The 23,685-nt window shown below is 34.5% G+C and overlaps 1 protein-coding gene across 1 annotated transcript in view; it reads left to right on the top strand.

Moving 5' to 3' along the window:
• Positions 1-11,157: 11,157 nt before the first annotated feature.
• Positions 11,158-23,685, top strand: part of Smp_155280 (Sp17 protein, putative) — a gene marked incomplete at both ends in the record, with an annotated part of 30,491 nt that continues 17,963 nt past the window's right edge. Inside the window, 4 exons of the mRNA XM_018791889.1 lie at positions 11,158-11,311; positions 11,348-11,421; positions 15,147-15,391; positions 17,122-17,179. Of these exons, the coding sequence (XP_018644994.1) occupies positions 11,158-11,311; positions 11,348-11,421; positions 15,147-15,391; positions 17,122-17,179 (531 nt within the window). The remainder of the gene's footprint in view (positions 11,312-11,347; positions 11,422-15,146; positions 15,392-17,121; positions 17,180-23,685) is intronic.

Raw genomic sequence — 23,685 nt, 5'->3', positions numbered from 1 at the left:
GTAGTGGGGTGAAGAAAAATAAACGAAGAAGGAGTATGGAAAGTAAAATTGTTTATTAAGGCCAAGGGAGAGATAAGGGTGTTACAAATTTCTTATGAACACAAAGACTTGGGTTGTTGGATCGAATTCCTATAGCTTCTGCTATGTGTAGGAGACGAGATCGAACCCCATAAGGAAAAGTAGTAGGAATACGATAAATAACTTTAAAAGACTGGTTTCTGTCAACTTCATGACCGCTACCAATCAAGTGTGAAAGAATCGAGCTCCGTATCGACTTGACCATACCTTTTCCTAACCACGAAGGGAGGTGTTCACTAACTCTTTGGTTCAATTGTCTGGTAGTGCGCCCAATATAGCTTTCTCCACAGGAGCAGCTGAATTTATAGATACACATAGAAGTGGCATAACCAGGCAACTTGTCCTTTAGTTGGGGAATCACCATAGATCGTGTCGAGTAAGAAAGAAAGAGGTCGGCAGCATTAAACGTTCTCTTAACTGCTTTAGTCAGTCTATCCCGTAGTACATCATCAGCTGAATCGCCGTTGAATTGTAGTTTCAGGAAGAGTGGTTTCTTCGCAGCTGTTGATATCTTTACTTTCTTATTTGTTGAATGTAAATGTTTCTTCAGGAATCCTAGTGGATAACCCCTTTCAATCAACATATTATGGATAACCTCTAACTCATTGTTGATAGAATCGACTGAGCAAATCTTCCTAGCTCTATTTGCCAGACATTTGACTAAGTTCCTTTTATAGTAGATAGGTACGAAGCTTAAGAAGTGTGTGTACTGGCTAGATGAAGAGCTTTTCCTAAACACACTTCTACTGATAGAGCCGTTCGCTTTTTTTATTAACAATACGTCAAGGAAATTTAATTTATTATCTATTTCCTCTTCACATGTGAATTTAATAGCTTGGTGTTTATTGTTAAACTGTTCGAGTAGTTCGACTTTGCCAATGTCCTGATCCACGATAATAAAAGTGTCATCAACGTACCGACAATAGAAGTCAAGCTTGTTGATAACATCTTTGAGGGGTCCATTCTCTAGTTTCGCAAGAAAAAAGTCCGCTAGGATAGGACCTAGAGGTGAACCCATCGCTATACCATCAATTTGTCTATAATATGTATTATTAAAGACAAAATGAACATTCATTGTACATTTCAAAAGTAACTCTTTAAGGCTGACCTCAGGAATTCCGACATTGATTTGTTTTTCATGTAATTGTTGACACACAAAATCAATAGTCTCAGTTAGTGGAACGTTGGTGAACAGGGAAGCAACATCTAAAAATATCATCCGTTTACCACTTAAGTTCATATGTTCAACCTTCGAAATGAAATCAAAAACGTCTTTCACGCTTTTGTTGACGACTAGTTTGTGTAAGGGTTCCAGGATTTGAACTAGCCACTTTGCACTTTAAACAAATCTGTGATTCTTGATTTCTATATATCGAATACTTCTATTTATCCCAAGAATATAAACGTAGTTTATTTGAGAGGAACATCTGAACAGTTGAATGTGAAGTTTGAAAAAATACAGTGTTTAGAATATGTTCTTCAATCGATATTAAGAAATTTGAGAATAGATCACAGTTATTAAAAATAGGACAGAACTTCAACTTTGAAGAGACGGAGATACTTCAGAAAGTGTATGGGGCACACGGAGAAAAATTGACTATAGAAGCTTTGTTTATAAAGGCTAAACAGGACAATCTTAATGAAGAAGATGGATTTCAACTAGGTACCGCTTGAGGAATTGGAGCTATTATCTATTCACTCTGTTTACATCAAGTGTAGCTTTACTTTGGTAGAAACTAATTTGAATGCTTTAACGTTACAACTGTTTATTTGATGGTCTCTATTTTATATACAAATTGATGTTTTTAAAATAAGTTTTCCAATGTCTACTTTTATATTTATTTTTAATAAACAAAATGATCAACATATCTTTGGTAGTATTTTTCTAGTTAACGTGTTTTTAGCGAATTAGTTTTCTACGGGATAGGGTCGCTAACCCCATGCTCAACCCTCCTCCTTTACCCAGGCTTGGGACCGGCAGTAACTCTTGAAGAGCTACAGGCCTATGCTCCTCCACGATGGGTGACATACGTAAGTATCTTTGGTAGCAGACAGAGACTAAATTTATTCGTTAAACATTATCTAATAGTAATAAAAAGGTATACATACAAACATACTTTCTTTTTGGTACTGTGAAAGTATCTACAACTTACTGACTCATTATTTTACCTATTAAACTCTGCATCTGAATGTAATTGAACAAGCTTTTAGTGTCGATTTGATTGTTAAACATTATCTATTTTCTAATAATTTTGATTTTGATTATTCGCTATATTTCTAGCAAAACTTCTAATCAAGCGCTGATTGGATGAAATGCTTCTTAATGTTTCGTAAGATTGTCATGTCTATTGCGAGAAGTTTACAGGATCGCCACAACAGTCTGATGTCTGGAGGAATCAGAATTAATTTTATTTACATAAAAGTGTTAGACCTTGGATACATCTGTAAAGTACCAACGAAGAAAATTGTTCGGTCATGAAGTGACTACTCATGAGTAGTATAAACAGATTAGGTAAATTGTGTAGGAGACCTTACCAAGAGACTCATTTGTTTGATTTAACCGTATCTACATTCCTTACACATTACTTATCAAATAAACTTTAAGTTTACAAGATCAATGACGATGGGGAACATTTTTCGTCAGTAATGTCACACTCTAAAATGATGTCATTGCTTTCTGTTTATTTTATGCTTCAGACGATTGTTAACTCTAACGTGTCCTGACAAGATAACTCTTGAATCACTTCTGTTCTGTTCAATTAATATATCACTATTTTTTTAAATGTTGCTTTCCTCTTTGTAATAACGTAATCATAACTGTAACTTTATATTCATTCTTGAATCTATCAATAAGGAAAAATTAGTCCCGATTAACAACCTTTAATGGCTGTCAAATATTCAACTCTAGGTAGATCGTACGAATGATTGTTATCGAATAATTGCTATCGAAATATACATATCACCAATGCTCACATATAAATAATGACTTAACTTGCGTTATTGAACAACGAAACTAAATAAGTAAGATATGTGAATGAATTTCGAATACGTGTATTTCATACAATTATTGGTTCAGACAGACAATTAAAGAAATGAAGCGAAGAGAAGTGAGCGAAGCAAAATAACGTGCGGTGTAGAAGGCATATAAATCAACTCAATTTAGTCAAACGTTAATTGATATTTATAGTCACACAAAAATGAGTTACAGATATGTGATGAGTAGGATAAGAAGTGCACAGATATACCCTCATACAAAAACCGTCAAGTTTGATAAAGTCAAGATGTGACCAAAGAAGAATAAATAAACTGGTTTGTCCGAAAGCTAGAATAAATTGTGTGGGCCTAACATAGTAACATACACTACAAACCATTTGATTTATATTTTAACAATGACTTATTTATTGCTTAACACTTTTAAATATTCAATCCCCAAAGTAAACTATTAATAGAATAAATTCAATCAGTATTGTTTGTTTGAATTTTCCCATTGATGTTTAGGACTGCAACTGGTCAGTCTCTTATTGGCATATATGCATACTGTGCGCACTGCCTCGATATAGCCTAAATTCACAAGCATTATAAGCAAAGATGGATAATGGCTAGCAGTGGAATCCAGTTTGACGCGCGTTTCGTCCTATTTGAGACTCGTCAGCTGGATGTCCCTGCATCAGAGTTGATGTTCACTCTGGGACTCGAAACCAGTACCTTTCGCTTCAAACAGAATATTTGTAACATGAAAACGTTCTATTTGAATGTAGGCGATATTTCTATTTGAGTTATAATAAATACCACTAGAAGGGTTATATATATATATATATGAAGAGAGAGGGAGAGACAAAGAGATTTATTATGATTTAGGAAGGAACTTTTCCAATAAATTCAAATTAATAACCAAACAAAAATAACCATGGTAATAAAATTTATTTCTTTTTTTTTAGTTATTAATTATTATTTATTTGAGGAGAAACTAAGAGATAAACTAGAATACCCATCAAACTGTTAATCTTTGGTATAAATTTGATTAAGAAATGAAGATAAACGTTTTACTTTAGAAATTTTGAAAGAAAGAAAGAACTACATTTTTCTATTATTGCATATGGAATGAAACCTTTACAGAATAAATATAGGATATGTATTTGTTATATCCCGAGGAGTATTATGAATGGTCATTTTGAGGACTACTTATGGACCAATATGATATGTATATTTCCTATTGTATAATTGTTAAGTATTTAAACTATTCACATTCGTGTCCCTCTTATTATAAGCTTTATTTTGACCTATAGACTATTATTATACGATTTACCATTCTTGAGTTACCCCCAGTCCATTAATAACTGATCCCCCTATTCACAGCCACATTTGGCTAAATCTTGTACAAATGTTATTTTCTGTTTTATGGTAGGATGTGGTCTGTTTGATTGATATATAAACCCAGTATGTTTGAGAATAATGATTCATATTGCAGAGGTTGTTATTGGTGTTCTAGTCTTAACTGGCTGGGCTAGGCAGAAAGCCAGACTGGTAAGTGCTCAAGACTGCTCATATGGCTTTTGTGTATTATTGATCCGATCAATAAATTCACTTCTCTCTAATCGGCGGTCTCATATATCAGCTGGGCAAGAACGCACTCAATCGATATAACAGTATTAAGTAGAAGTTTGATTTCACGAGTTAAATATCTTATAAAACTTGAATAAGAAGAAGAAGAAAAAATAAAATTTAAAGTTGAATCCAACCGCTTTGAGTTTTAACAGATCAATGTTTAAACGGTATTTATTTCAGTTAAAGATTTTTATTTTAATGTATTTCAACACGTTTTGACACTATCAGCAAAATTCTACCGTAGAAGAGAACAAACCAGATTCCAGTGGAGGAAGAAATCAGGAAGAAGCTCTAGAAGTTGATAGGACACACATTGAGGAAACCACCCAACTGTGTCGCACGACAAGCCCTCACATGGAATCCTGAAGGTCAAAGGAGAAGAGGAAGACCAAAGAACACATTTCGCCGAGAAATGGAGACAGACATGAAAAAGATGAACAACAATTGCATAGAACTAGAAAGGAAGGCCCATGACAGTGGGTTGGAGAATGCTAGTCGGCGGCCTGTGCTCCATTGGGAGTAACAGGCGTAAGTAGGTAGAGTAATTTCAACAAAATAAATAATGATTAATGTTTAGACCAATAATATATATAGAAATGTATATTTAGTTAGTTGAGGGGATTGTAATGGAACAAGAATGTAAGAAATCCAAGAATTAATGTATTAATATAATAAATATAATCTATCCACATAAAAAAAATATACTGGACGTTACTTGAATGGTGAAGAATTGGCGTGTACGAGTTTCTTTTGATCGTATATACTTACTTACTTACGCCTGTTACTCCCAATGGAGCAAAAGCCAACGACCAGCATTCTCCGACCCACTCCGCCTGTACCTCCGGGGGCTACTACCGGTCCCAAACCCGGATAAAGGAGGAGGGTTGGGCATGGGGTTAGCGACCTCATCCCATAGAAAATGGACTCGCTAAAAAAAACGCTAACCAAAAGAAATTATTCTTTTGATCTCGTAATCCAAAATTATTAGTAGTTAATAATTTCAATCACAATTGTTATGGTTCGAGATATATATCCACATAAAGTATACGATAAGAATGTTACTGTGATCCGTAAACGTAGATAGTAAATATATTAAAGTTCTGTTATCTTAACAACAGGAAACTGAGAACAAGAGACATATGTGTGTAACAGTGTATTTGTGAACGGTAATAGGTGTTTCGTGCTATGAAGGATTCAAAACGGAAAACGGAAAATTCAAGGCCATGTGTTTTTAAGCAGCTATTTTACAGTCATAAAAGCATAAAAAATCGCTATTACTTCAAGCAGTGAAATATAACTAGAAAAAAATCATTTCAGTGTTCACCACCAGAGTACACGCACAAACTAAGTTGCAACCTATATTGTGTAACATAGGTTTCCGGTTTTTGGAAACTGAGTGATGAAGCTGTTATGTAGATTATTGAAAAGACCCTCATTATTCTGAGAAAACTTTCACTTGAATATTTCGAATTTCTGAAATAAGACTATCAGGCGGTTTGTGATGTGTTAAAGTGGTCTCAGTTTCGGGGCATACCTAGACTACTTTAAAGGTTACAGTTAAATAAGATGAGCGTACGAGGAATCACGTGACCTCACAGTAAAAACTTAATAAGTAGTAGTAACCTTCACGGCTTTGATATGTGTCGAATGTTTCGATTTTTAGTTACAAGCATAATTTAGGATTCCCTGGGTAATTTGAGACTGTCTAGCAGTGGTCTTTTCTGGAGTGCTTAAATGTGTTTCAATTCAGATTTCGGTATATTTTAGGCAACTTTAACGGTGATCAATTTACTGCGGATAAAACGGAGTCCAGTTGAACTGTTTTCGGATTACTGTATTGGTCGATATTAAGTGTATTTATCTATGCTACTAGAACAATATACATGATACTGCAATTGTAGATTTGCCATAATATGACTGTAGTGGTATTAATCCCTAACCATACGATCTTCGAAATTGGGCGTATAATCACTGCGAATATTTTTTCCGACATATAACATTAAGAGTAAGTCAACAATGGTGAACATGGGAACGATTGATCGGTATGGCATGGCTAGGCCTTATAGGCGTGGTCATTTTCTGTGACTTATACCTTCCCACAATAAATACATTATTTTATCCCCAGCTCAAATGTGATCTTCAGAAGTGCTAAAAGTCGTATTTTTGACTGTCACGATACGACAAGTTAGAATAGACAACTATGTGACTTTCACGTAAAGTCTTGTAGATCAGGTAGTCACATCATGACAGATCTAGGATTTTGGGATTAGGTTTATTATTATAGTAGCAAAGACAAATGTACTTATGCCGAAGTAAACCGTATTTCTATATGACTACCACACCTATAAGTTCTTACGTGGAAGTCACGTCACTATCTATACTGAAATACCCTACTGTGAAAGTCAGGAATATACTTGGCACTTCTGGAAAGCACATATGGGCTGCAAGCAGGATACGATAAGTAAACTGAAAGAGAAGAAATTTCAAAAAGTCATCATGCCTTTGCGGCCGAACCATAACAAACCGGTTAAGTGTTTCCGCCTTCACTATCTCTGAATTTCCCTCCGTGCTAAATGACGAAATAAAGTTTTCTCAGTACTTATAGACACAGCTACAAAGATTGTTTGATCTAAAACCAATACCACTACACTATCAGTTACACACAATATTCATAATTCTTGATTTAACCCGGCTTAGACAAATTAAATATTTGCGGCTGTGGTTCAAGGCGATCACTTCCAACCTCATGAATTCCTTGTTTCTTGGATTTCAGAGCACTAATTATAGTTTGGTATTTGAAATATTCGACTGAACAGCAACTTCTAGGTGCGGTAACATGGCTGTTCATTAACCAGCTAATTTTCTCCTTGAAAGTCTAATCAACCGACAAGGTAAAAACGCACAGGAACGAATCCTAAAGCGAGCCATGAAACCAGTCTGAGGACTCACGTGCAAACCTTATGAGGAGCGCCTAAAATCCGTGAATATTTATTTACTGAAGTACAGGCATCTTAGAGGCGATCTTCTAAAGACGTATATATGGTGTTTGTATGAACTAATGATTCCATTGTACTGATTTTGAACTTCAAATACAAAACGCTTTTTGTGCGCACCTACTTCTTTTTGGCCTAATTTGCGTTATTTCCGGCAGTCGTAGTTCGTATAATAATTCAAATACTAATGATCATCACAGTATAGCATCTTAAATACTCCTGGGAACCCCCTGAACTATTTAATTAAGCTCAGTCCTAACAAAAACTTTCGGGGTAAAACCTGGAAACCAGAGGTGCAACACATTATTATGTCCATTAATCTCATAACCTATTTAGGAGCGACTGTGGTGTATTCACAATTCAGGAATCCTGGGTAAATGATTCTCTGGATGATTTTTTAGTACCACTGCAAAACTTCAATATTTGTCTTCAGGACCAATCAACAATAATGAATGTGCAGCAGCGAATTAGCTACATTTGTATATGTGTGCTGTTCTAGACCTAATTTTGCATGTGTTAGGTTTTCAGACGGCTTTACTTACTATTTAATCTTAAGACTTCATCCAAAATATTTAAATAAATACGGTTATATTTATGTTACTAACATCTATATGACTCCGAACTGCACGTCATCTGTATTACCTGTTTTTGTTGATGAATTCATTGACTTTTCTGTTACTGCATTCAATGGTTCATTTTCACTTGTATGTGGTAATCTTAATTTGTGTGGTTGTAGCCTACTCTCATCACTAGATCACCGAAATATAACAGATTTTCCCGCTAGTTCAGTACCCATTCAGATTTATTTTTTCATTATTGATGTGTGAACATGTGTGACTCGTAAACATGCTCCACTGTCTAGTTTTGGTCATTGTATAATTTGTTTTACCGAACGTATATGGCAAGGTTGGAAACAGTAGACGCTTAAATCAAACAGAGAAAGTCAAGTACTGGAATCGCTGGAAAGAAAATATCCAAAGTCTGAAAGAAATGTTTCGTACAGTAAATCAAGGATGACCAACCGGAAAACACTACTGATGTTACCATTCGTTATCTTAAATTTTGTTTGATATTCGCTGTCCTACCGAAATACTTTTTCTTAGTCTTGATCGATTTACATTTCTACAGATTAGATGATTATAAAGGACAGAATAAAGAATGTACAAGAAGGAAAACTCTATTGACGTTAGAGAGCTAAATTATCTAATAAACCTAGAGATTAGACGTCTGATTTCAATGATTACTCAGGAACCTCTATCTTGTAAACACTCTCCAAGTTTGTGGAAACTATTTAAAAAGCTTACAGGCGAGCGACACATTAGAAACGATGACCAACTGAATGTTCGTGACTTAAATAATCTTTTAGTGTGCCAGCCATCAGATGTCATGCTTCCTAAATCCACAGGTTTGAGGGATAAGTGTGTTCCGACTTTCCCCGAAACTGATGTGCGAAAATGTCTACAGTCAATCAACTCGTCCCAATATTTAGGAGGTGATGAAATCCCAAACGTTCATTTTAAGTGTGCTGATATTCTGTATTATCTATGTACGGGCATCTTTAACAATTCCTTCACAACTAACTTCATACTGAGAGTGTGCAGAAAGATAAGAATAATTCCAATACCTAAGAAAGTGTCTGATGAAAAGAATAGAGTAACTTCATCTTTTCTCAAACCAACAGAAAGATTGTTAATACTCCCACGTCAATCTGTATGAAGACAGCACATTGATCCGAATCAGTTTGCTTACAAATGCTGCTGTTTTTCTGCATAACATAGTGTTCAGCTTGGAAAAGAGTGGGAAGTATGTTCGTCGCCCTTTTCTGGACTATACTTCTGCCTTTAACTTTATTTCAAGTCAATATCTACTTAAAAAGTTGATCAGCATCAAGATTAACAGCTGGACAATCGTTTTTCTGTATTTCTACCCATCTGAAAGGGAACAGTATATTGTGTTTTGGGGAAAATTTTCAAAGTCTCCACTGACACAAAAGGGTTTGTCACAATGGAGCTGTTCGTTGCCGTCTCACTTCCTCTTTCTTTTTGCATGATCAGCCATCATCCACAGAAAACATTTTTAAATATGCGAACGGTCTCACTTTATTTGTGCTGATTTCTACCTTTATACAAACCCTGTTGAAATGAATGAGTTCTCGTCTCTTATTGAACGGTGGCCTGTTGGTAATGATTTCACACTTAACTGTTCTGAATTACAAAGTGTTAACTCTAGCCTTAGACAAAAACAGCAATTAAATACCCTGTTGGAATCCCATAAAGCTTGTACTGTCGGAGATTATTTAGTAACCACAGTGTCAAAAAACTCTATAGTAGCTCATATACAATTGAGTTTGTTCATGTCTAATTTGGTCAAGCCTTTTGTTAACTTATTTAACGGACAGAGTTATTCGTACAATAACAATCTATCTACACTATTGTACATTTATTATATACGCTTGATATTAATCGCTTAATTGATTCGATAATTCGTTCATTTTCACTTGTATAAATATGTGCATCCTAATCCTGTTCACTGTGTTCGCTTACTCGATCAATCGATCTCTCGCTTGCTCATTCGACTCGCGCGCTCACTCGCTTGCTTTACGGCACTACTCTTTCATGCTTGCTTAACGTGCCTGTAATTTTGGATATCTGTGTGTGGTTCAATAATAAATGCTATCAACACTGCGTATTCGCCTTCTGATTTATGCACCGTTGGGGCGTTATCGAGTAACGGTTACTAGGACGAACAATATACGAAGTTTAAGGATGGTATCGAATATCGACCATCAAAACTCCTTCTGTTGCTCTTTTAAGGTTACAGCATTCGAAATATGTGTCCCTGTGTCAAGTATAAGGCAGCTTTGCTAGAACAAGCTCAACTGCGAGGAACCAAAATGGTAAAAGGTCTCTGTGGTCTATGTTATGAAAACAGACTGCGACGCCTCAACCTATTTACCTCGGGCTACGGGTTGATCTAATATTGACTTATCATATACTGAACAAAGATCTTGGTTATAATAGGCCCCATATTTTAGTTTCATCTGGAAACGATAATTTGAGAGGATGTTCTAAGAAAGTTCAAAAATCGAGTTCAAATAGTTTATGTCAGGTGTTCCGTTTTCTCAGATGGAGTAGTGAATAACTGGAATTCCCTACCAGAAAACGTAATATCATCTAATCACATCGATGTATTCAAAGTGATATTGGGTCTTCACAGTGCTACAATATGCGAAGATTAATATAACTCAACTGACCTCTTATCCTTACTACTGAAGACTGAAGTGATAAGTGATCCACTGCAACTACATACGGAAGCCCGTTTAGCGGAAGCTCCTTCTTTTTCGCCTAAATTCACTTAAACCATCTGAACTGTTGTGCCTCACCTTAGTAAGTGAAATGCACGAGGTACAGATAATTTGTTTAAATGTTCTCCGATGAACTACTCAGTAGAGTCATAGAAACTGTTAATATTTGAAAAAGACATGGCCGTGCCTTTTTCGAATACAACATTAAGAGTTCCGCATGGTTTTCCAAACTTACTGGAAGGTTTCGCGAGGGAAGTGTTAAGACACCAACCGAAAGATATTTATGGTTTTGGTGCCAAATACTTTGAAGAGTTGCTTTTAAAAAGAGAAGGTATTATTGTTGCCATTCCATCAAACTTATATTAAGAAACTGGGACTGAAGATTTGGCTCAGCTTGGCGCAAAACTAAATGATCGGTATTATAACAACAAAGCGTACTGTGTAAGATGTGTTCTTGATTTTTTTTTGTTTAAAATTTCAATAAGATTTCGAGATGTCTGAAGAAATGGGTTATATTTATCATAGTTTTCAAGGACCCTTGTCCAACAGTAAGAGTAACGCTCCCGGATTTTGTTTGACGGGAGCGGACGGCTATATGCTTGTTAGGTCTGTACAAAATGTTTCACTAAAATAAATGGAATTATTATTAGTATTCTTTGTGAACCCTACCTATATGTAGCTTTAGACTTTAGTTTCTAAAATAATTGTATACCAAACTGTGCCTCAAACATGGTGGTGGCAGCACTTAAGTTTCTTAATAATTCGAACAGAAATTGCTTTTTTTAGATCAGAATGGAGTTGGGGTGGACTAACTTATTTTTCGAGAAAGATGTATGTACAACAAGGCGTTGGTTTTTACCCCAACTTTTATTCAAAATCACTCTCATGACAGTCCTAATTAATGCCGTGAGCCATTGATTATACCAACTAGATACTGGAAAATAGGCTGTTATTTCTTTATAAGATAGATTCGCTTGCTGAGCGTTATTTGGCTCTGTTAAAACCATTTTTTCTCGAAAGTTCTCTACTCTAAGTTATAAAAATAGAAACCTAGGTGGCCTATGTTGTATGATGGAGATCAGACTTCACTTTGAATGTGACAATAAAAAGTCCTAATGCCAAATACTGTAGCAGAGAATTCTAGTGGTACAAGACTGTGGGTAGTAAACGTTCATGTATAAACGATCTCTTCTTGAGTTTCGATTATATGTACGTGTATACTGATTATAAAATCTGAGATGCACTTCCCTCAAGCCATTTTCTTTTTGCAGAACCAAGCTGTGCTGATATCAGAATTTTTCAGGTGCACCACCTCGATAAGAAAGTGGGATACTCTGGCAGCGCTTTTAGCTAGTAACGTTCGTAATACTAGCAAGGTCAGCACTAATGTCGAATGTCAAAAAAGTTATTTTGAGCATTTATAAGATGATTTCAACCATCACCAGTAGTCGCTCTGAGTAGTCAATTGTTGTTCATTATGTATTGTAAATCTCCTGATATGTTTAAGTGATTGGAAAAACTATTTTGGAACTATATAAAAAAGTAAACAGAAAAATCAGCGTCATTCCCTACTTGTTTGAGAATAAATTCAAAGAGATCTTTCAGAGACATTTAGGATTTGGCATGTTAACCGCGTGTGAACTACATTGAACGCTGGTCGCATTAAAGTTCCACTTGAAGTTGGATTTGTATTATTTAATAGCTTTCTAAAATGAATAGTTCGACAAGATCATATCACTCAGTACCGATCTGGTTTTTCTAAATAGGCTTCATTATGAATTTGCGTGCCAAGATGGTTAAGCATGTATACGTTGTTGTGTTTTAACCTGCTTTACATCTGACCAGATGTTTCATCTTTCCATAACAGGTTCACGTCATTTGCATAAGTTGACTTATAGCACAAACGTTTTAGACTTATAAAACTGCTTGTTCATTTCTAGTCTTATGACCTCTTTATAGCTCATCCTTGGATTTTTTATCTATCTTATGTTGGACAGTTAAAAATCACCATAGAAAGGTACATGTAAGAAAGCTTTTCACTTAAAAAGTGAATTAAGAGAGGACGAAAACTAATAACGAGTTTAATAATGTGAATTTTTACGTCTTATGTTAAATCAATAAAGGAACACGAAGAATAAAGTAATATGATCTGATCATGTATTTGGCCTATAGTATTAGGTGGCTCATGAATATAATAATAATAATAATTGTAGTTTATGACACTTTGAAAAACCAGTTTTGTTTAGGATTAGTGAGCTGTTGGAGAGTATAAACCGTGAACAGTTGCACGATATTCGCTTTCACAGTAAAATATACAGATTGATCCCGACATTTATTTAACTTATAGTAGGACTGAAGTTGTTACAGACTTACAACAATGTAGATAGTTTCATAGTCTTGAATTCAGAATCAGCAAATTTTACTACTTATTAATAACATAAGAAAGAAGACTCATGTTTGGATACCTAACAGTAATACACTATTTCCTTCAATTTATATGGTTACTAACACAACAATATATTTTGTAAACTTTATTCATGTTTTACTCCACACAACATTAGGTATAAACCCGTTCGTGCTACTATTGACCTGGATCTTGAATTTATGGTTATTACTGGTTTTGGAATGTGCTTTAAATTAAATATCATTAAACATTATTGGTTAGATGAATAGGATTGCAAATTTTATGATGCTTTTTATCCGCCGTATTTACAGGGTGCTTAACTGACTTGGTACTAGAAAACTGTGAATCAGATGACGAGAGTAGGCACACAAATAATTAACTTGATCCCCGTAACAAACTAAAATGACACATGAATACATTACCTTTCATATGGATCATTTGCAGTCATATTTGTATACCTTGAACTGAGTAGTATTTAGCATCATTTAGTCAACAACGTAACTTTGTGAACACAAAATTACATTTTCATACAATTAAGCCTCTATATCCAACAAATATAACTAATTGATTAAGTCACATAATTACTCCTTAAGATCTGGTGGCTTGTCACAGACGATTGAAAGGATCAATATCATCCTCACTCTAATCGACTGAGTCATTCCTCACCAAGTCCTTATCAGATGTTTGAAGGATTTACTCTTTTGTCTATAACACTAAAAGCTTTTCTATATAGATCATTGCTCAGTTATCCTCTAAATAGTGCTTGTGAACAGTCAAAAGGCTGTATGTTTATTAATAGTAGGACTGATTCTATTGCACTTTTATGAATACTTTTAAAATACTTATACATTTTTTTTACGTTGTGTAATAGAAAGTCAAGGAAGTGTATTTTTACTTCTTAAGTTGTATATTTGAGTTCACAAAGGAGATATATGAAACATTATTGCATGATTTTCAACTCGGCATTTGTAATTCTCAATTTTGTTTCCACTGACTTCTGCCAAATCAACTTAATTACTTACTTACGCCTGTTACTTCTCGTCGAGGAGCATAGGCCGCTCACCAGCATTCTCCATCCGACTCTGCCCTGAGCCTTCCTTTCCAGTTCTTTACAGTTAGCATTCATCCTTTTTCATATCTGTTTCTATTTCCCGGCGTAATGTGTTCTTTGGCCTTCCTCTTTTCCGCTTCCCTTCCGGATTCCAAGTTAGGGATTGCCTTGTAATGCACATTGGGGATTTCCTTAATGTATGTCCTATCCACTTCCAACGTCTTTCCCTAATTTCCTCTTCAGCTGGAAGCTAGTTTGTCCTCTCCCATAAAATGTTGTTGCTGATAGTATCCGGCCCATGGGTGTTGAGTATTTTGCGTCCGGACGTTCCATGTACATATAAAGAGTGTTGTTCTGGTTGTTAGAAGGTACGTTGGCCTCGTGACTTCAGAAGAATCTCGGCTTTCATCATGAGGCGTCATAATTATTCCTTCAACTCCCAGGGCAGAGTTTAAATGGTTTGAATTATTTTTTCTGGTTAGCGTTTTTTTAGCGAGTTAGCTTTTCTACGGGATGAGGTCGCTAACCCATGCCCAACCCTCCTCCTTTACCCGAGCTTGGGACCGGCAGTAACTCTAGAAGAGCTACAGGCGGAGTTTTTGTTTCCACTGACTTCTACTAAATCAAGTGACGAGAAAAATAAACAGAAATAATAACTTATCTGCATTGCTTTGTTAAATGAATTACCGTGTATTTTATATTTCTACATAGTTCAAACAGAATGACTCTTATGTTATAATTTCCCAAATGTTTTTTTCCGTTATACAAAATAAATCAAAGACTGGTACGTGCAACATTAACAATCCTGAACATCAAGAGGCCGCTGTACGTATTCAAGCAGAATATCGTAGACATTTAGCCAGCCAAGAAACTGAACACCTACGTGAGGAAAATGCAGCAACTCGAATTCAAGCAAATTATCGTGGATACAGAGATAGAAAACTAGTTAACGTAATGTAAGTTATGATAGGTATACATTTATGTGGATTTGTTCGGTCGAGAACTTTTATTTACCATAAAAAACGGTTGCAGATTCTAGCCAGTGTGTATGTAAGTGAATAGTCTGCAAAATTAACACAACAATTAGAAGGTTATGAATCTAGACAGACAGCTAATATTGAAAATATATAAAAAAATTCTTAAAACTAATGGTTGAAACCCAATTCTCATATTTTATTCTAACTTCTTTAAGCTACTGAAACATGATTGAGTAGGTCGTTACTTCACAACTCATAATTCTCTCGTATACTGTGAAGCGAAAATGTTCCTAATGAAAAGATAACGTAAATTAATAGTTGTAGTATGTCATTGAACTAAGTGGTTCAGTTAAAATTTCGTGTCTCATGAAATTAATTTTCACCCAAAACTGTTATGAATATGAAAACGATTGAAACGAGGAAACGCTAAATAGATGTTCTGACTACTATCAAAGATCCTCCTGGCGATTATTTTCTTCAATGGGTACTGCTTCTTTCACGACTATGTTACATTAAAAAAGTAGTGATCCTCGTTAAAACTTCAGGAGTTTCACTTAGAAACTAAGTATTACAGAGTAGACGTTACCTAAAGATCTTATGCAGAAGCTATTAGAATACATCAACTCCGACTGTAGCTCATCTAGGGTTACTGTCAGTCCCAAGACAGGGTAAACGAGGATAGTTGTACATTGGATCAGCAACCCCATCTCGCAGAAAACAACCATTCTGAAAAAAGCGATAACCAGAATAAACAAATTAAACCGTCAGGACTCTGTCCTCCAAGTTGAACGATCTTCATCCAGAAGAATTATGACACCTCATAGTATGAGCCAAGATTCTTCGAAAGTTACAAGGCTGATGATTCTTCTAACAACCAGAGCAACAATTAATTTAGATACATGGGATGTTCGGACAATGTGGAAGATAGTGAGGACAAATCAAATAGCTACGGAAATGAGAAGATACAACATGGTGGTGATTGGAATCAGTGGAACCCATTGAACACAAGCTAGACAGAAAAGGATAGATTCGGGAGGGGTTCTACTGTACTCCAAACACGAAGAAGAAAATGCTCCACACACTTAGGGATTTGCTCTAATGCTGTCCAGAGAGGCGCGAAAAGTACTTGTAGAATAGAAATCTCACGGATCCAGAATCACCAAGGCATCATTTAAAAGAAAGATGAAGAGAATCACAGTAAATGTTATCCAATGTTTTGCACCTTTCAGTGATAGCAGTGATGACGATAAAGGTCAGTTCTACTCGAGGCTGCAATCAGTCATAACGAAGTGCCCATAAAAGGATCTTACCATCCTGATGGGAGACCTTAACGCCAAAGTCGGAGCGGACAACATGGGGAATGAAGATATAATGGGACGGCATGCACTGACTAGGAGAGAGAAATGAAAATGGGGAGAGCTTCGCAAATTTATGTGCATTCAACAAATTGGTAATAGGCGACACAATTTTCTACTATAAACGCACACACAAAGCAACTGAAAAGAAGTGGAAAAGATTGTCCAGGATAGAGTTGGATAGAGTGGTGTTTGGTGGCCTATGCTCCTCCACGAGGGGGAAGCATGTGTAATTAGGTATGAGAATACATCAGTGTCGTGGATTAAACAACTTTACAGTTCTTCTTAATTTTTAATAATTTTGTAACTAGTATCAGTTAATGATATTAAAAACCAAATAAATTTTGTTTTTAGGAAGGAAAACGAACGTAATATGTATCATTCTGGAGAACAACCAAACAAAGAAGATGAAGTAAGTTATTACGTAACATATGTAAACGTTTTATAGTTTTCCAAGATGACTTTATAAAACCTTAAAATTTTCCGTTACGTAATGATTACATGAAAATATAGACCACAGTAAAAGCCACTGAAATACACTTCTTATAATTAGAAGTAAATGGCATCTCTTCTAAGACACACAACATGCATTCTGAAGTAACATACATAAGAAATCTAACCACTCCTATAAGATAATAATAGTATTATCAAAACAGAAGGTTCATGAAATTTGTCCAATCTATATTTGAATCCCAAATTGAATTCAACCATTTGATTCAATGATTCAAAGCTAACACTCTCTTTCTCAGTGTTGGGTAAATGTTCTTGGTTTTGTCTATGATTTGTTTTTGAGTACTAACCACTGAGATGATCTATATCAGAGTAAAACCACCGTCCAATACATTCTATTTTTTTGACGATTGTTAACTACAGTTATTCTGTAATGCTTATTAGTATGTTATTGTTTTTTTATAAAGTTCTATTACTCTATCAACCCAATAATTTAAATATACTTTTAAAGAAATCAGAAATATGTGTGGATCTTAAGTGTGGTTCTATGAAACAATATATCCTATAATTACCAGATAAAAAGAATAATTGGATAATCTTCTTTTACATATAACATCTCATCTTACTTTCTGGTTAGCGTTTTTTAGCGGGCTGGTTTTCTACGGGATTGGGTAGCTAACCCCATACCCAACCCTCCTTTATCCAGGCTTGGGACCGGCAGTAGCACCCTGAGGAGCTACAGGCGGAGTTACACCTCAACTACTCTTTAAATAATCTAATGTTCTATAAAGAAAATGATTACAATTATATGTTAAATCTATTCAAAGGTTGTTCTAGTGTTCTGTTCAGTTGATTTTCATAAGTGATTGTACTAATCTATTATTTTACTAGGGCTTATCATTCACAGGAATTCTAAAGAAGTTACTAAGACAAACTATGAAAATAGATCAGTTTTAAACTTTTGAATTTCTATGATATATATCAAATAAATATATTACATAATTCATTCCTACTTACTTACTTACTTTCACTTACGCCTGTTACTCCCAATGGAGCATAGGCTGCCGACCAGCATTCTCCAACCCACTCTGTCCTGGGCCTTTTTTCCTAGTTCTATCCATTTTTTGTTTATTCTTCTCATGTCTGTCTCTATTTCTCGGCGTAATGTGTTCTTTGGTCTTCCTCTTCTCCTTTAGCCTTCAGGATTCCATGTTAGGGCTTGTCTTGTGACACAATTGGGTGATTTCCTAATATGTATATATTTGTACTGTTTATTGTAAAGTGTAATACTTTGTACATAAATCAGGATCTTCATGAGTGATTTCCTTTTCAAAAAGAAGTCAAATACATAGTTTTTTTTAATATCAGAAGGGGATTGTTTGTGGATATTATATCAATTTCAATAGTTGAGATCATGATTCAATTGAAGCTAGAACATCATGGAAAACCTGGAAAGACTGGACAGCCGTTTCATGCTATTATGGGACTCCTCAGCAGTGAGCATCTACGATCCCACCTCACGGGACACGAACTTAGGACCTATTGGTCTCGCGCGCGAAAGCTTAACCTCTAGAACACTAAGACGGCATCCAACGGTGTTAATGTCTAATTTCAACCAATCCATGAAACTGAGCAACCGTCCACCATCGTCTTCAGTGAGTTACTATCTCGCAACAGACCCTGTTGAACTCCATTGATCACTGCTTCTTACTAGAACTCCAAGAAATACCTCTTGAAGCCAATCACTAGTGAGCATATGTTGATTAATATCAGATGGGGTTTTTGTGAACAATATAGTAATTTTAATAGTTGAAAATATCTCTTAAGTTCAACAGAATGATTTTCAAATTAGTTTAGTGCCTTCTACAAATTTTTGATAGAATAATTCCTCCTTATTTTTTCTATCAAGATTACCAAATAAATGATATTTTGACTTCATATATAAACAAATTTCTGTTTCTTCGAATGTGGTAGATTGTTTAATGTCGTTGAATGGAAAGGTTTCATTCTTGACTCTTTAGTTTTGTAAGAGCTTATACTTATAAATTTGCTACAACTTAGTAACCAAGTAAATATTCTTATATTAAAATTTAAGTCATAAGTTATTATGCTGTATGTAACAATGGAAATGCTATTCAGTTTCTTAGATTGAATTTAGTATGAATAAAGGTGTAATTTGAGTAGTTAAACCACTTAGTTAACGCTTTGATTGTTTTTATATAATTGACAGATACTCGGAAATACATCACTTGAATATGTAACTATAAATTATCTCCCACTTATTAATGTTGTCATCGATACTATCAAAAGTATGAGTTTTCATTCAAAAATATATGAAAATAACATTTGAGAACATGAGCTGGTGAAGAAGATTTGTAGCTCAGGTAGTCAACAAGAACCAATCAACATCGAGGTCTACAGGAGAAGCTGTGAACCACATGTGGAGAAATACGAACACTTCACTTCTACCTGAAGTTTGTGCTGATGATATCGTTCAGAAGAACGATGTAAGCTCCACGACTGAACCATCCAGCTCAGAGAACAAAACTCCATTTGAGAATATTAATATGATAAAAGAATTACCATATATAAGAACTTCGTCTAAATTTGAACGAATAGTTTCACAGTATTTGGGCGCCATGTTAATTTAAGACACTAAGGTGAAAAAATATATTTGTAAAATCTCAACGAATGAATTTTAGGTAAATATAACGTTTCGCTGGGCAATCTGATCAAGCTTTTTTGAGGAAATATAATTGAATATCAAAATTATCTAATATAAATAGGCATATAGTTAACTGTATGGTTAACTGTATACTAAATAGGTCATCCAACCATGTTAACAGTGTTGAAAATATGAATTTTCTGTAGTGCCTTATGAGACATCTGGTATGTAAAGAAAAGTGTGTTAAGATAACGAAAAGCTAGCTTGATTTTGGTCAACTTGAGTCGTTTGCAATGTAGGTTGGATATTTGTTTGCAAAACAAGAGGTTAATATGATACTCAGTGGTCTATTTTGTATCGTTTTACATCTGTAAAATATGATTTTTAAAGTGAGAAAAGTTGCGTGTTTGAAATCAAATAAAAATGATCGCTAAAATCTGAAAGTATGACGTTGCTATCTGTTCAGTGCCTAAGATGGTCTTAAAATACCTAATTTTACCAGAGGAAACTGAGTGTCACAATGGAACCATTCCAATGTTCAGATGTAGTACAGGTTTTTCATCATTAAGAAGATGCTCCAAGAACCATGACAAAACCTAGGACTAGGGCTTTTACCAACCAACCCACTAACAGCGAACTATGACATATGATTAACAATATCTTTGAACTGATAATAGCACTTACTAATAGTTTTATAATGTGAACTACTGAAGAGCCATTGATTTTGTTTATGTTTGTATACAAGGTTAATATGTACATACTGATTATACAATTAATGCTAAATATATTTACAAAATCTGTAAAAGTTGTCAACCAAACATTTTAAAGCTTTTTCAATAGCAGTTTTTAGAATAAATAGGCTTATCATAAGATAGTGGTTGGATGTAGTCAACAGGAAACTCTGGACTAATGACCACATTACATCTTGGTCAATAGGTTTCGATCTGCACTAAGAAGGACCTGACACACATAATATTGATCATCACCCAGTGATCAATCAATTGTGAAATAGGCTTATCATCTGTCAAAACCAGTTTTTCTGGTTAGCGTTTTTTGAGCTAGTTAGTTTTCTACGGGATGGGGTCATTAACCCCATGACCAACCCTCCCCCTTTATCCGGGCTTGAGACCGGTAGTAGACCCCGGAGGGTCTACAGGCGGAGTTTACAAAACCAGTAGTAACTTAATAAATTACTTTCTAACAAATAATAATTATATTTTTATAATGAATAAGAATGATAAAATTATTTTTCTTTTCTTTTTCTAAACTGTATTAAACCTTCAAAATCATAAAGTTAGAATGAATTTAATCATTATTGAGCAAAATTAAATTACATTTTTCACATCATCCATCTTATGTACACTTATCATTCCTCTTTTGATTGTCTATGAATAAGTTGATAAGTAATTGAGTATTATAATACATACATATTTAAATCTATATAATAAGTAGTATATTTTAATTAAACAAATAATTCGTTTAAAAAAAGCTGATCTGTGATTGGTTGTTAGAAATTTATTTTTTATTTTTTTTCTATTTTATTTCTAACCAATCAAAATAAAGCATTCATCAAATAATTTACAATTAATTTTGGCACTTAAAAATTTTAGTCATCATAATTATTCATATTCCCCCAAATTTGTACGTATGTTCAATTTTTTTTCCTAATGTTTAAACTATACTCATTGTTTTGTTAAGTAAATACGTATATGAGGGTTTTGTGTATAGATTGTAAGTAATTTTTTATATATAGTTGAAATCATGAGTCAACTGAAGCTAGATCACCGTGGAAAACCTGGAAGCACTGGACGGCCGTTTCGTCCTATTGTGATACTCCTCAGCAGTGCGCATCCACGATCCCACCTCGCAAGATTCGAACCCAGGACCTACTAGTCTCCCGCCGGAGCACTTGATTGATAGACCACTGAGCCGGCTGGCATTCAACGGTGTTAATGTATATATATATATATATATATATATATATATATATATATTGTTTCAATGTATTATTTGTCCGGTAAAATAAATCCTGTAGATTAGTTCTTCCTTCAGATTATCATTTGTGGTATAAAGAAATGGATTTTTGTAGTATTCTATGAAGTATTTCTGTGGTGGTCTAGCTTCAATTGACTCATGATTTCAACTATATTCTATGAAATATTTATTATTTGACAATTTATTTTCATCATAAAATCACAGTTTATTTGAGAAGATAAAGAACATTAAAAGTTCTTTGTAGCACGCACCTATAAGGATATCAACAATGTTCAGATATAGGATGTTTAGATTTTGTAGTAAGCATAAACTCTGAAGATCAAGTAATCCACTTACTTATTTACTTACTTACTTACGCCTGTTACCCCTTGTGTAGGAGCATAGGCCAAACATCAGCATTCTCCATCCAACCCTGTCCCAGCCAATCCTTTCCAGTTCTTTTCAGTTAACATTCATCCTTTTCATATCTGCTTCTATTTCCTGCCGTAATGTTTTCGTAGGCCTTCCTCTTTTCCGCTTCCCTTCCGGATTCCAAATTAGGGCTTATCCCGTGATGCAGTTTAGTGATTTCCTTAATGTATGTCCGATCCACTCATGACCTTGATTTTTAGATGTACCGTGTTTAGTGAGTTTTAATAACTGTAAATGATATAAACTCATGATAAAAATAATTTTTAATTCTTCTACTTTTTAAATGTTATTCTAAACCCTATCGATCATGAATTCTTCTAGTTAGTAACTAGCTAACAGATTATTGCTAATGATGTGTCATATTTGTAGATGATTAGTTCAGTTCGAAGATAGTTCACTTTAATGACTAACTTTAGCCAGAAAACCATTAGAAACCAGCTTTTTTGCCACAATACAAAACTTCTCAATAGTTCCAATGAGAGAATGCCATAAACGGTGGAATTCATTGATGTTTAACATGAGACTGACATATTAATAGTAGCGAAATGTTACTTCCTAATTATAAATCTAATGATTGATCGTATACACTTGGCACAACTATAAATATATATAGTTCTTTGTTTAAATTTTTTTAATCCCTTCCTACATCAGTACTTTAATACTATTAGTATAATTCTAAATGACGGTTTGTTTCGAAGTTGACATTCATACTGTCTTATATGCCTATCAGTAAGAAAATAGGTAGGTAGGCATATATTTAGATTGTAATATTTTGCAGTTTACATATAGTAGTTTATACGTAACAATATAGTTGAAACTCTTGTTTCGTTTATATTCTCATCAGATAAGGTAGCCTTGTCAAATTGTTTAAATCTACCTAGTATTAGAAAGCCATCAAAATATACTTAGATAGTTTGATAACTGACCTAAAGTTCTTTTCAAAACATTTTGAATTGTTTACGATAAGTAAGAGGAATTACGAATACTACCTTGTAAATTCTTTGTATACCCCTTTTCTTTACTTACTGTATGCCTTAACCTTATGAATTTGACTTAGAATACAAAAAGGTAATAATAGGATGGGCTTATTGGTATCTAGTTTAATATTATTACTATTGGTAGATTATTTACTTCTTATCTGCACTTATCTTATTGAATACCTGTTTTACTTCTCCAATGATATAAAAATGTAACTAGAAGACACTGTAAAATTGTGTGCTGAATTGTCTACAAAGTTTTCTCTGTCCAACAGATAGATAAAAAGATTACAAGTCTCTTTTGAACATAATTGCTGGGGTAATTATTTTCAATCCCTATAGCTTCCGCCATATGTAAAAAATGAAGTCGAACGATAATGGATTACCTTGAAAATATATGATTAATAGTTCAGAGTAATC

Source organism: Schistosoma mansoni (genome assembly GCF_000237925.1).
Source record: "Schistosoma mansoni, WGS project CABG00000000 data, chromosome 1 unplaced supercontig 0034, strain Puerto Rico, whole genome shotgun sequence".
Classification (NCBI taxonomy): Eukaryota; Metazoa; Platyhelminthes; class Trematoda; order Strigeidida; family Schistosomatidae; genus Schistosoma; species Schistosoma mansoni.
The sequence above is the reverse complement of the archived record's forward strand: the minus strand, read 5'-3'. Positions and strand labels throughout refer to the sequence as shown.